This window comes from Macadamia integrifolia, chromosome 4, assembly GCF_013358625.1.
Source record: "Macadamia integrifolia cultivar HAES 741 chromosome 4, SCU_Mint_v3, whole genome shotgun sequence".
Lineage (NCBI taxonomy): Eukaryota > Viridiplantae > Streptophyta > Magnoliopsida > Proteales > Proteaceae > Macadamia > Macadamia integrifolia.
The window spans coordinates 28,116,814-28,130,205 of NC_056560.1; the positions used below are offsets into that span (position 1 = coordinate 28,116,814).

A 13,392-nucleotide genomic window follows, 5' to 3' on the forward strand; every position below is an offset into this window, starting at 1 on the left:
AACCTCGAAACTGGAATAGCTTAAAACAGGTGACCCCGACGTTGGAACTAAAATCTAAAACCATCTAACTCCAAGTACTCTTCTCTCCACTTCCCTAATTATAAATTACAAATCATGGAACCTCAACCTGAGATCACTCACTCACCGTACTTCATCTATTGCTTACTTGCAGTTCTCCACAGATTTAAAACCATTTCCTCACTCTAATTGACTCAGTAGCTTTCTATTACAGAAGACCAACGTTTCTTCTTCAAGAAAAAGATAATGGCAAAAAATGTAGCTCAGTCTTCCCTGGAGAGGAATGGGTTGGCCTCACTGGATCAGAGACTTGCCATGGCAAAGAAATGCTCTTATGGTATTGCCTCTTTCTACCCAGAAATTTTACTACTTCTTGTTGTTGTTGTTGTTGTTATGATAGAGTAGAAGTTGAAATTTAGTTTGTTTTGGATCAACAGAGGGCGTGATGGCTGGGGCAAAGGCAGCTGTTGTCGCTGGCTTCGCAACTGCAGTTCCTACGGTAAGTATTCTTCTTATTCTTATTCATCGTCATGGTCAATCCCGGTAGAAGTACATTCTTAAAAGCTAGCCGTTAAGAAGAAGGTGTCAACTATCTGTTATCCTCCACACATTAAGTTACATCCGATTAGGGATTATTTCCGGGTTTAAAACTCCAACATCCATATTCTCATACACCTTTCTTGAATTCTTTTTAATGGGTGCTGATGTAATTACTTTGAATTCATGCAATATTCAGATTGCCAGCGTGAGAATGCTGCCATGGGCCAGATCCAACCTTAATCCCACTGCGCAGGCACTCGTCATCTCCACTGGTAATTACTTCCTTCCCTCATCTTCATTGCCCAATTAAGTGTTACTTCTAACTAATGCACTACTAATTTGACCATGGAACTTATCTAATTTATGCAAATATTGATCTGCAGTGGCAGGTGCTGCCTACTTCATAGTTGCAGACAAGACAGTTTTGGCATCTGCAAGAAAGAACTCCTTCAATAAGTCTAACATGGAAGCTTAACTAATTCTCTACAATTAACTACTACTCTTTTAGGTAGAGAGAAGACATCTCAGTCTTGAGACTCCTAGCTAGCTTTTGCTTCTAGCTTAGAGTGGTTCTCTTTGTGTATGTAAATTTTAAATTAAAAATAAATAAGAACAGGTTTCGTCCGGTTCTCATGATATATATATGGTGTATGTCAGTACATTACTCAGAAAAAATGTTAGTATTATGTATTTCCTTTCCATGAGATAAATGTATAGTGTATTATAGCGTATACAACCATGGGCGACCCACAAGATTTAAGCATCTAAGGGTGTCAATGGGTCAGTCGGTCAGTCCGGTTAAATCGATTTTAAGCATGTATTGAGTAATTAGAACTATTTAATGGTAATATTTAAGTGGAATATGTGTTGGAATTTGAAGCTAATTGCGTTCAGGCATATGTATGTGTAGGGGATCTCGACTCGAAAATTTAGATGATGGAGGGTATAATTGTGCTATTCATACTTTATTGGTTTAGATGGGGAAAAAAAATTGACTAGGCAAACATCGGATTGGATTGGGTTGGTTTTTCAGAAAACTAAACCCAAACCAGGGTTCTTAGGCTAAGAGCTTAACGCCAAGTCTAGCCTAACCAGAGGTCAGATTGGGTTTCTGAAAACCCAAGCCCAGCCACAAAGGTTACTAGGGCTTAGCCTAAGCCCAGCCCAGCGTAATTGGGTACTGGGTGGGCCAGGTTTAGACATAAATATGTGTAGGAAAAAATGTTTTATGCACCACTGTGTAATTGTGGATGCATGGAGGGGGGAGGGGGGAGGGGGTGGGGGTGGGGGAGAGAGCATGTGTAATTACACTTTTACCCCACCCCCATCCAGTAATTGTAATGCATGACCGTGCATTAGACTTATATGTCTTTTTTTTTTTTAATGACAAATATGTATATATTTTATGGGAGAGGGATAGGTATGCTAGCGTAGTACCTAGGAATTAGGAATGCTAGCAGGATATTAGCCTTTGGATTTGATTAATTTAATTCCAATCGTTAGATTTGCATCTTACTTTATAAGAAAAAAGTAACTCAATATGTTAAAATACACTGGCAATACTGTACAACGTCAAATACATTACTCTGAAAAAGGTATACTCTCTGCAACGTCCCTTTCAGCCCTTTGATTGCTCCAACGTGCATCATTACTTGATTCAGGGAAGGAGAGAGGAAGACGGGAAGAGAGGAAGAGGGGAAGAGAAGAGTGAAGGTTCACTGCTATAATCTGTGGTCGCAGCTGGGAGAGGTGGGAGATAGGAAGAGGGGAAGAGAGGAAGAGAAGAGCGAAGATCTATGGTCGCCGCCGGGAAAGCTAGGAGAGAGGAAGAGAATAGTGAAGAAAAATCTTCTCTTGACCTCTGTAGGGATCATCTATGGTCGCCGCCGGGAAAGCTGAGAGAGAGAGAGGAAGAGGGGAAGAGACGAAGAGAAGGAAACTCATTTTTTTTCTTTTTTTTGAGGCCAAATGAAGTGAAGGCAAAACATCCAAAGATTACATATGCAGAATACTTTTCAGCATAAAATTCATTTTTTGTTGGATAATTCTAGCAACAGAGGACATAGTTCTTTGCAATGATATCAGATTAACATCCATTGCCTATGCAAAAAAACTCATTTTTTTTAAAGCTACAGAGGATAAAGGACCTCTCAACAGATATAAGATCAATCATCCTTAGCTTAAAAGAGTCTTTGAAATATAACTCTGAAAATGATCAAGAAACCTATTTCAATTTCTTTTGAACATGCGTAACACCATAGATGGTGTTTTCTATTTTCTGCATTACTAGTTAAAGCTTCATTACATCCCATATTAACAGTGTTATCACACTATACCTAAAAAACACTAGAAGTTCACACAAACAACCCATTATCAATGCTCTTACTTGTCTTTAAGCAGTTGTAATCTTGGGTACAATCAGATTTGAATGGGAATTACTAGAGGTTTTACCTGCAAAGATATCAAGTGCAAAGGGAAGCATGAGCATATGGAGCTACAGGCAGTGCTACATAAAAAAAAGTATTGATTTTTGGGATGAGGTAGGAGGTATATAGTTTTGTCCAAAAGGGTCTTTTGAAGAGGGGGGGTCCCCTTGATTGAGGCCTGAGGGTATTTCTTGTTACCAATTACTTCCATCATCCAACAACTTAAAACCAACTTTCCAAAAAAGTGGTATTGAACGTATTTCTTGTTACCAAATGCTTCAACATCTGCATGTTTTTACCTGACTCTATCTTTTGTAGAGTCATTTTGGCTTCATTTTCTGCAGTGAAACAAACATACACATGTACCTCTTTAATGACCTACTCTTATAATCACATAACTATCATTGTTGGATTTCAAACAAAAATAAAGTGGTAAGATTTTTCTTTAAAAAATGGCAATTCATAGCTTTTAGGTTCAACACTTCCTTTTTTTTTTCCTGCAAACCAGGTTCTACATTCTCAAATAGCATGAACCAGATGTATCTCGTACTTTATTAAGAACTAGTTTAACATTGTCCAATAAAAAAGAAGAAGCTAGTTAAGTACATGGTCATATAAATTATAACAAGCATCACTGACAAAATCATGATATGAATGGATACATTTATAAGTGAAGTAAAAACATTTCTCAGTGAAGGTCAGCAATCACAGCACATTCTTCAGTTTTTTAAAATAATTAGAATCTTGATGGATTCGAACCATCATACCCTGGGTAACTCCCAGGTGCTCTTCCATTTTGAGCTAAAGATCCACCCAACAATCTAAAATAGTTTGAAAAATCCAGATTAGAACATCACATAATTACAATTCCAATGAACTATCCAGCAACTTGAGGAGTAACATTATTTGAACAGAATTATAGCCAACATCATCTACACTAAATTCTTGAAATTAAGGTTATAAAAGTTCACTGCACTAATACAATTATTATGGATATGGAGAGAAATGAAGTGTTTCGTTTGGATCATCAAGCTTTTGCGGTTGATTTCAAATTGTTGGAATCACATTACCTTTTCTTAGTCTTGAAAGAAGAAGTTAGTGAATAAGGATGGAGTTCAAATTCTAGAAATTAAGAACTGAATAAAACTGGTAGTTAAGGGGGGAAAAAAGGGGTGAACCAAATGTAACTGTGTTGATTTGGTATTTTCGTACTCCCTATTCAGTCTAAGGTTACTGGTCTCTCTGATCGCTGCTCGGTCGTTGCTCGGTGAAGACTGAGATGAAAGAACCCCAACCTCAGCCTCCTTGCTCAATTCCTCCTTCACGTAGATTGGGATCAATCACCGAGAAGACCTGCAATGATGGAAGAAAGAAACATAAAATGGGAAATGGAAAGTGAAAACCCTAGATTGCTGGTCGAGGACAGTGATAGTTGGTCGCTGGTCGGTGCTACTACTCGGTGCCCTGGAAGGGATCTGGAAGAAAACGAAAACCCTAGACTCTGTTGCGACTCTGGTCATGAATGGGATAGAGTTGTGAGATGGACTCTGCTACATCTCAATAACCCTAGTATATGAGATGATCATTGTTCCATCAAGGTCGCACGATGCCGATCGTCACAGGGGAAGAGAGTCACTGGTCTCTAATTCTGAAAATTTAAAACCTTAATACGAATGGAGATGGAAATGGAAGGGAAGGGAGAGGGTCAGGGGATTGGAAGGGAGTTTTACAGATTTGGATTGGGGCAACGCGTGAAATGAGTCGAAGATCCTCCCTGCAAAGGATAATTTTCCGACGGAGAGATACTACGGTAATACGTTCTAGGATAGGAGAAATAGTTAACTTCCCCAGACAAATTTCGGTATGTACTGCTTTACAACTGACACCTTAGTATATATTCAATTTTTTAAAGTTTTGTATCATACTTTGTACAAGTATAACGGTATACATACTATATAACCTCAATGGCATGGATTTAATCTGCCTAATCTAACGGACAATATAAGCTAGCATACCTAATTCTTAGGTAACCTGCTAGCATACCTGTCCTTTTTCCCATATTTTCTATATTACTTTATATTAAATAAAAATTATGATGCATTATCCTCTCTCTCTCTCTCTCTCTCTCTATATATATATATATATATATATATATTTGGATCGAGTTTTTTTAAGGTCATAGTGAATGAGAACCTATTCATCACGGTACTTTAGAAGGGCAGGGGCGTGAAGAGGGTATTTTGGGAAGATATTAAAACCCTATAGGGGTATGTGAACCCCAAGATGACGGGTGAATTGTCCTTTATGATTGAATTATCCTTTATGAGTGAAGGAAAACTTTCTCTTATATATTTTATGGGAAATATGTTTCTATGGTGGAGTGTGGTCCTAATGCCCAGACACATGGAGATGAACAGGCAAAAAGAGTAGTAGAGATGATTAAACGTCTCTGTTCGTCCCATGGCTTTGCCTCTCACCTCGTATATTGCGCTCAAGAACCGCTACTCATTTTAAGAAGAAGACGAAGAACATACCCTCCCCTTCATTTTCAGGAGTACTCCATCCAGATTAATTTCAGTTGTAGAGGCGATGTTGAGCAGATGAACATAAGTTGATTTGAGTTGTGGAGACATGCGCGAGTAGATGAACATACCCTCCCCTTCTTGACATAAAACCCGATCTAAGCCCCTTCTTGTTCTCTCTCGTCTTCTTCCCGAATCTTTTTTCCTCCCATCCCCACCATCTTCTCACATGGACCTGCCACGTGGAGACGCCACCTACTGCCAGAAACACCACTTGCCTCGAACTCAATAGAGACGAGCATGAGTAGCAAAAGCAAAACAAGAAACATGATACATTGTTGGAATGGTTTTTATTTTCTTTTCTGTAGTACCAAACAAGAAGAAAACTCCTTTTTCATTTCATTTTTTTTTTTTTAATTCTTTTCTTCATGAAAAACAAAAAGAAAACTCTTTCATTTAATTTTTTTTTTTAATTCTTTTCTTGATTCTTTTTTCTTTTTATTTCTTTTCTTGACAATCAAACATAGCCTAAGTTAAACGGACAAGTTTTCTATAAAATATGAAATCAAGGTAAATTGCCAACCCTAATTTTTATATAACCAACGGGTCAAGGGCATCCTAGCTTCTACCAAAGAAAAAGGGCACCACTCTCTTATGAATGACACCCCCATCAGAAGAAGGTGCTAGTTAGAGGCACCACTCTCACCGAGATACTTTACCTTTCTCATCTCTAATAGTGGTTTTTATCACCATTGACTTTTTAGAAACAGAAGCCTCTACACCAAATAGAGTACTCTTAACAGTTTCATAAAAAAAAAAAGAGACTACTCTTAATAGAAACACATATTGTTCACGGTTTTTTTTTTTTTTTTTTTAATGAGGAAACACATATTGTTACCTAAAAAAAAAAAAAAAAAAAAAAATTAAAATTAAATACTCAAAATAAATAAAATACAAAAACCAAAAAATATTACGAAACAAGTAATCGTAACAGAAATTGAAATCAATGAGGCTAATTTCTTAGCCAAAAGGGGCTCTAAAATTTGATTTGTCTCGTACTTGGTGGATAAATCCACCTCCTTTTATTATTTCTTCTGTACCTTCTAGAAGGGGCTTTTCTCTTTCAAACTTCTTGGATTAATAAGTATAGATTTTTTTGTCAAAAAAAAAAAAGGTAATTCTAGTAGAAATTGAAACAAAGAACTAATTAGAGAGATCTACCAACTATCTTTCTAGTTCCTACTACGTTATCCCAAAAAAAAAAAAGGGTCATCCCAGTACACTAGTTGATCAAATAGGCCTTTTCATACTTACACCCCCCTCCCCCCAAAAAAAAACCCATTTTCTATCATATTTTAATCAACTGGCATATGCATACTAATTGGGTAAACTTGACTACAAGATCAACTAGGATCTGACTCCTATATGGCCTAACGCACTCTCGGCACACATTCCACGATTAGGAACACCTTGGGCATGCATCCTAATATACCGACATGTACCCAAAGGTGTTCCTAACCATCGGACATATGCTACACTACACTCCATGCCGTAGAGGAGCTGCACACGATCGACTAATAGTGAACACCAAATATCAACTATTAATCATATACTTTTTTAAAATATAAAAAACAATTCAATTTTCATGCTCTCATCCCATATAAACTTTGTTATTTTGTCATCTTTCCTTACTCAGGGAGTTGGACTTGACAAAAAAAAAAATTAGATTCCCTATGACAGATCCATTTAGTCGAAATAAGGCTGTGTTATTGTTATCATTTATGACTAGAGAAAAGATTCCAATGATCTTTTAATTACCTTATGGGCAATTTTTATTTTTTTTGGTGAGAGGCTGGGCCTGCACTCAAGACACATTGACGTTCATGTGTCTGCGGCATAGGGGCTTCACGCGGACGGAAAACCTTGTCACGTATCTTATATACTAGCATCATTGTGATCGTTGGATTCCATCTACAAATCTATGCCTCAACTGTAAGTACTTGTAACATAATTATTTTGGGTAGTTATACCCTCGAAACAGTTCTACCTACCACCACCTTCAAGCCACAAGCCCTCAAAAGCCCACTCAATAAACCAACTTTATATCCCATAGCCTTAGACCTCCATGAACCGGGCCCACCCCCAATCTCCCCAATCACCTTACCCCGCATCAGCCTTCTTTGCTGGATCTGGATCCGGATCCTCTACAACCCCTCCAACGTGCAATTGACAGCTGGTGGGGGTTGCACACACCTCAAGGTCTTCTCAGCCATCAGATATTCGTTGGAGGGACCGAAGGGTTGGAGAGGATACGGATACCTTCACTTCACCCATTTACACAATCCACAACTACATTTGGTTGGGAACACATCAATACAGATATTAGGTTGCGTTTGGTTGAAGGGGAAATTAAAGGAAACAAAATGAATATTTTCAAATCTAAAAGAGAAAATTTTGTAATCATTACTTTGTGTGATTGTACGACTACTTAAATTTTTTACCATAATTAGTAATGATATATTTTACATGTAATTTTTATTTTATTTTTTAATCAAAAGTCATTTTAGATACAAAGTAAATTGAAATTTAATAACTAAGGCTCTCTTTGGTATGATTTCTATTTGTATTTATTAACTTTTTTTTTGGAAATTGTTTGTGACAATAAATTATGGACCACAAATAGTATTCGTTTGGTTACTATTTATAAAATAGATTATATGATGAAAAAATAGGTTTCAATTTTCACCTTCAGCTTTGAGCTTCGAGCAAGAAAAATGATAAGATTTAGGGTTTTTTATTGGAAAAGTATAAAACATACTGAAGTTAAATATTTACTTTTGATTTTGAATAGTTTAGCGCATGTGCTCATTTAAAGTAGTAAAAATCAACATAAATGATTTGTTACCATAAATTGATTTATGATTTATTATAAATAGAAATAAGTGCTATAAATTATACTAAACACTCATTAAAATAGAAATAAATCAAATAAATACAAATCGAAATCAAACAAAGAGACCATAAGATATAATGATAACCCAAAACTGTCAATTAATGTGGTCCAGAAAGCAAATTAAGGCAAAAGTTGGAAATATCAAGGCATGACAACTTCTTAGATTGCAGACACTGAGTACTCTTCATAAGCCATGAGGGAAAAAATAAAATCTCAGAACCAGTTAACTAATTTCATATGATGATGACTGACAACGAGAACATATAAATAGGAACCTAGCTAACAGAAGAAGGTTCTAGAATCACCATCAGATACTTACCATTGGCTCTCTAAATACTGAAGTCCCTAGAAATATAGAAACGAATAGGATGTGGTGTACTCTCTTACCCAACAAACTATCTAGCTAACAGAAGATGTTAGAGGCACCACACTCTCTGTCACCGAGATACTTATTTAGAAATTTACTATCACTTCCTTACATTTGGTATGTATTTACTAAATTATTTATTTATTTTTTTACTTCTCTACTTTTGGATTTTTACATCTCTTTCTTTCCTGCACTTTTTAAATACCTAGATTACCTCTCCTTTTCATTGATAACCTATTATATTTTTTTCATATTGATTGGTTCAAAACATGCTTTTACTAATATAAGAAAACAACCAATTGGGTTGTCTTTCCATTAATATTGGGTTCATGATGTTTTGTTGGCTGAAAATCTAACTCCTCCTTAGCTCTCATATCGTTATTTTTTTATTTTATATATTTTTTAAATTTTCTTTAAATGCATTAGTATTGAGTCACTTAAAGATGTTTAGTAAAAAAAAAAAAAAAACCAATTAAATTTTTTTTTCTTATTTTTTTTGGTCTCATCCTTCATTAAGGATATTGTTTATTTATTATTATTATTATTATTTTTTCTTTTGTCTCATCCATCATCATGAGCTTATTAATTTTTTTTTATCGGTATTGGATTGGTATCGGTCTCAATCGATACTAATTATGATTGATAGCTATCTTAATATTACATTCCCGTTACGATTGCTATGATTTTAGGGATTAAAAAATAATAAAAGTAATGAGTCTGTATCATTTTCAACCAATACCGATACAGATCACTTAATTTGAATCCAATACCAACTACATGAACCATGCCCTTCATTTCTATCATCCTTCCACAACGTCATTTTTGAACTAATCAATTTGAAAAAAAAAATTAACAGGATACAAGTGAAAAGGAGGGGTAATCTGGGTATTTGAAAAGAACAGGGGAGAAAGAGATGTAAAAGTCCAAAAATAGGGGTATTAGAAAAAAGCGAAAAAATGTAAAAGATAGAAAAGTATTATTAAATATATGCCAAGTGTAGAAAAATAATAGTAAATTAAAAAAAAAAAAGGGCCTCCTAGCGAGAAATTTCTGCCTTGGGGTTACAAGCCTCAAAATCCTTTTTTCATTCTTTCGTGTCTGTTAAGTTTTTCCTTTTACAGAGGTTTCTATAAAATAAGACATCAGCCATGGAATCTATGGGCTGCAACATCTAATTGTGCCATGTGATAGTTTATATGGCATTTGCAATTTTGTGATCAAGAAGATATGTCAAGGTCAAGAGAGAGAGACACAAATTAGTAAACAACCTTTCTTGCAAAGACGAGGTAAGACTGCATACATTATGACCCCATAGGTAACACTAAAACTTTATTGTTTAAATTAGATTTCATTTTTTTTTGGTAAAATTTAAATTAGATTTAATCAAGACATGTTAGGATACAATGGGTAAGGCTACATTCATTATGACACTCCCCAAACCTTGAAATAGTTGAAAGAACAATTTAGCCTTCATAACATGAGATGATTTGCATATTTAAAGGTTTTTTCCTATCATAGATTTATATTATGTCAATGACCCTAATTCTTACTTAGTGCTACATCTAAAGTAATATCGTCAAACAACCACTTTTGAAAACATAATAAGAAAATACCCCGTGCATAAAGCTCCCACCATCACAATTTTCTCCTTCAAATTTTATGGTAACCCTTTGCTTTATCTTGGTTCATGTTCCATCTAGTACAATGGACATGACAATGAGCTTGGCTTCCCCTTATGGAGTCATGAATCATGCTACCTATATGTAGTTTAGGGTGAAAAATCAAGAGAACCAAACACAATTCTAAGAAAAGAGCAGAAAACTCATTTTGGTGATTCTAATGGTAGTTGGGGCAGGTGGGAGAACTTGAGAGCCAATTGGATTCCAGAGTTCATGCATGAGTCAAAATCGTGCGAATAGGATAATGGGCCAAGCATTATATAACAGCTAAGGAGACCATGCTAAGGATTTCCAACGCTTGAAATGGTTTTATATCGGCCTACTACATTTGTTTCGATTGACACTAAGGATAAGGAGAGGAGTTGAATCCTGAAGATTCCCCACACGAGATACATTGGAAATCCTTGCATTTTATTTGTTTAATGAATTGAATCACACAGAAAGAACAATTAATTTACAATTAGGAGTGCACATGTCGGTGGCAGAGTATCCCGATATCTGAAGCGTTGGATTAATTAGTACCACGTGGTAGCCATCCTAAGTTGTTGCAGGTTGAGTGATCCAACCAAAGAACCAGAGCCCAGGTGCGGCATTGGAGTTAGTACTCCCACCCATGGTTTTAAGAGATGCTTTTATAGAAACCAATGGCCACACCACCTTTTACCACTTTCCAATCTTTCCTAATACTACTACTAAGCTAAACCCATTGTAGAACTCAAGTTCCTTTTAGTGATCATAGGGAATTCTTTGGGTTTCCGATCTACCCACCTGTTCTGTACTGTTCCACCAACCTCGAAACTGGAGAAGCTTAAAACAGGTGACTCCGACGTTGGAACTAAAATCTAAAACCATCTAACCCCAAGAAGTACTCTCCTCTCCACTCCCCTAATTATATATAAATTACATATCATGGAACCTCAATCTCAGATCACTCACTCACACTACTACATGTCTTCCTTACTTGCACTTCTCCACAGATTTAAAACCATTTCCTCACTCTTTTAATTGACTCATCGGTAGCTTTCTATTACATAAGACCAACGTTTCTTCTTCAAGAAAAAGATAATGGCGAAAAATGTAGCTCAGTCTTCCCTGGAAAGAAATGGGTTGGCCTCACTGGATCAGAGACTTGCCATGGCAAAGAAATGCTCTTATGGTATTGCCTTTTTTCTATTTCTTTCTTTCTACCCACAAATTTTACTTCTTCTTTTTGTTGTTATGATAAAGAGTAGAATTTGAAATTTAGATTGTTTTGGATCAACAGAGGGCGTGATGGCTGGAGCAAAGGCAGCTGTTGTCGCAGGCTTCGCGACTGCAGTTCCTACAGTAAGTGTACTTATTCTTCTTCATAATCATGATCCATCAACCTGTAGAACTCACATCCTATTAAAGGGATTATTTCTGCAAGTTTGAAACCCAACATCCACATTGGCCACATCCTCACACACACACACACACACACCTTTCTTGAATTCTTTTTAGTAGTGCTGAGTCTCATCTTTATTAATTACTTTGAATTCATGCTTATGCAGATTGCCAGCGTGAGAATGCTGCCATGGGCCAGATCCAACCTTAATCCCACTGCACAGGCACTTATAATCTCCACTGGTAATTGCTATCATATTATTATCACTTAGTAATTGCTTCCTACCCTCATCTTCATTGCCCAATTAAGTGTTACATCGAACTTATCTAATTTATGCAAATATTGATCTGCAGTGGCAGGTGCTGCCTACTTCATAGTTGCAGACAAGACAGTTTTGGCATCTGCAAGAAAGAACTCCTTCAATAAGTCTAATATGGAAGCTTAACTAATTCTCTACAATTAACTACTATTTTTAAGTAGAGAGATTATAAGGATGATAGACATATCAGTCTTAAGACTCCTACTTAGCTTTTGCTTCTAGCCCAGTCAGTGTGCTTCTCTTTGTGTATGTAAATTTTGAATTAAAAATAAGTACAGGTTTCCTCAGGTTCCCATGATCAGTGTTTATCATATAGTCCTTAAACTATAAAGGTAGGATTTGGATCACAACAATGGGCGACCCCCACAGACATTTAAGCATCTAAGGCTTAAGGGTGTCAATGGGTTGGTTCGGACCCAATTCGAAATGGGGTGGCCAAGTGGATCCTAATAAAACAATTGGATCCTGACCGTACATTTCAGTAGGCTCTTTTGGATACAGCAGATCCCAAATCTCATGGTTGTTTACTATGGGTGGGCATAAAGTGGATTGGGCTGATAATTAATACTAGCCAGATCCCAACCCAACCTCAAGTTTGAGCCCAACCCATTGAAATGACTCAATCCGGCCCACGGTTACCATTGATGTACTGCTGGTCTAGTGGTCTTAAAAATATAGGGAAAAAGAAAACCACACTTGGTTAAAATATTGGGAAAAACAAAGCTACACTTGCGTATGTCTATACCCAGATACAGACAGTCACAAAAAAACTATGCTACCCCTGCTTTAGACTCTAAAGACAGGTTTAGATAAAAATCCAAATCCACTCCAATTTTCCACTATGTCAATCTCAATTCTCAAACAGAGGATTTGGATGTGGAATTAAAATCTAAATTTTCCCCCTCAAATTCACCACTCCATTGAACTGGCAGTACTTAATTCAAATAACAATTTTCTTGTGAGTAGAAAAAAGTCAAATGGACATGGATTTACATCAATCTTTTTTGGTCAAAATGTGGATCAAACACCATACAAGAATGATTCTCATACAAAGACCTAATCCATACTCGTTTTCTTGACCACAGGTGAATGAAATTTTTTTCATTCCATTTTTTCATATAAAGCCCAAAATAAGTGCAGTAGACCGATTAACATAGTCCCAACAAAGAAGATTTCAAGTTTAGCCTAGACAATAAATGTAC

At 36.3% G+C, this 13,392-nt stretch overlaps 2 protein-coding genes across 2 annotated transcripts; both read left to right on the forward strand.

The window, feature by feature from the left end:
• Positions 1 to 12,483, forward strand: LOC122076078 (early nodulin-93-like). The gene is made up of 5 exons (XM_042641362.1): positions 1 to 355; positions 456 to 517; positions 755 to 830; positions 942 to 1,061; positions 12,342 to 12,483. Exons 1-4 carry the CDS (start codon positions 265 to 267, stop codon positions 1,031 to 1,033), a joined length of 321 nt encoding a protein of 106 aa, XP_042497296.1. The 5' UTR covers positions 1 to 264; the 3' UTR covers positions 1,034 to 1,061; positions 12,342 to 12,483.
• LOC122076077 (early nodulin-93-like) lies at positions 11,214 to 12,483 on the forward strand. Its single transcript, XM_042641361.1, has 4 exons — positions 11,214 to 11,661; positions 11,770 to 11,831; positions 12,038 to 12,113; positions 12,225 to 12,483. The coding sequence occupies exons 1-4, from the start codon at positions 11,571 to 11,573 to the stop codon at positions 12,314 to 12,316; spliced, it is 321 nt and encodes a 106-aa protein (XP_042497295.1). The 5' UTR covers positions 11,214 to 11,570; the 3' UTR covers positions 12,317 to 12,483.
• Positions 12,484 to 13,392: the final 909 nt, after the last annotated feature.

Bases quoted from the DNA above. Each gene is read 5' to 3' on its own strand.
- LOC122076078 (XM_042641362.1), top strand. From the start codon at position 265: ATGGCAAAAAATGTAGCTCAGTCTTCCCTGGAGAGGAATGGGTTGGCC. The intron at 518-754 runs GTAAGTATTCTT...TGCAATATTCAG, and splicing joins TCGCAACTGCAGTTCCTACG to ATTGCCAGCGTGAGAATGCT. The intron at 831-941 runs GTAATTACTTCC...ATTGATCTGCAG, and splicing joins GGCACTCGTCATCTCCACTG to TGGCAGGTGCTGCCTACTTC.
- LOC122076077 (XM_042641361.1), top strand. From the start codon at position 11,571: ATGGCGAAAAATGTAGCTCAGTCTTCCCTGGAAAGAAATGGGTTGGCC. The intron at 11,832-12,037 runs GTAAGTGTACTT...ATGCTTATGCAG, and splicing joins TCGCGACTGCAGTTCCTACA to ATTGCCAGCGTGAGAATGCT. The intron at 12,114-12,224 runs GTAATTGCTATC...ATTGATCTGCAG, and splicing joins GGCACTTATAATCTCCACTG to TGGCAGGTGCTGCCTACTTC.